The sequence below is a fragment of the Colobus angolensis genome, unplaced genomic scaffold (assembly GCF_000951035.1).
Source record: "Colobus angolensis palliatus isolate OR3802 unplaced genomic scaffold, Cang.pa_1.0 Scaffold22, whole genome shotgun sequence".
Classification (NCBI taxonomy): domain Eukaryota; kingdom Metazoa; phylum Chordata; class Mammalia; order Primates; family Cercopithecidae; genus Colobus; species Colobus angolensis.
The window spans coordinates 725949-726537 of record NW_012115377.1 but is presented as its reverse complement, the minus strand read 5'-3'; the positions used below and the strand labels follow the sequence as shown (position 1 = coordinate 726537).

Genomic DNA, 589 nt, shown 5'->3' with positions numbered 1-589 from the left:
TTGTGAATTTTCTTAACCCCGGTGAAGCAAAGGCAGAATGCAGCCTTGCTTTCTGTCCTCTCTTGAACCATGTGGAGCCGAAACAACAGGGTGACAGAGTCCGTGAATGCTGGAGCCATCAGACCTCACGGGGCGGGCCTGGGGCTTAGCGTTTGCTCACAAGGAAGGAAAACTGGGTTTGGCCACTCGTCCCGGCTACTCCGAGGCGTGCCCGGTGACAGCACCTCCGAGATCGATCTCACGGTGTCTCATTTCATCCCGCAAGTGCCTCCCACAGAGTCGCCTGGTCCCATTTCATGGATGAGGATGCCGAGGCACAGAGGGGCTCTGCAAATGGCAGGGTCCGCGTGGTTCAGGAGCGAGGCAGCTGGGGTACCCCGTGTCTCTCCACTGACGGCTGACGTCTGTGGCTTTGTCCCCACAGCAGCGTTGCCCGCCAGGCTCGGGTCCTGAAAGGCGTCATGCGTGTAGGCATCCTGGCGAAAGGCCTCCTTCTGCGCGGGGACAGGAACGTGCGCCTCGCTCTGCTCTGTTCCAAGAAGCCCACGCACAGCCTGCTGCGGAGGATCGCCCAGCAGCTGCCCCGGCA

At 61.1% G+C, this 589-nt stretch overlaps 1 protein-coding gene across 1 annotated transcript in view; it reads left to right on the top strand.

The window, feature by feature from the left end:
• Window positions 1-589, top strand: part of ZFR2 (zinc finger RNA binding protein 2) — a 33606-nt gene that overhangs the window by 21542 nt on the left and 11475 nt on the right. Inside the window, 1 exon segment of the mRNA XM_011943604.1 lies at window positions 425-586. Within this exon segment, the coding sequence (XP_011798994.1) occupies window positions 425-586 (162 nt within the window).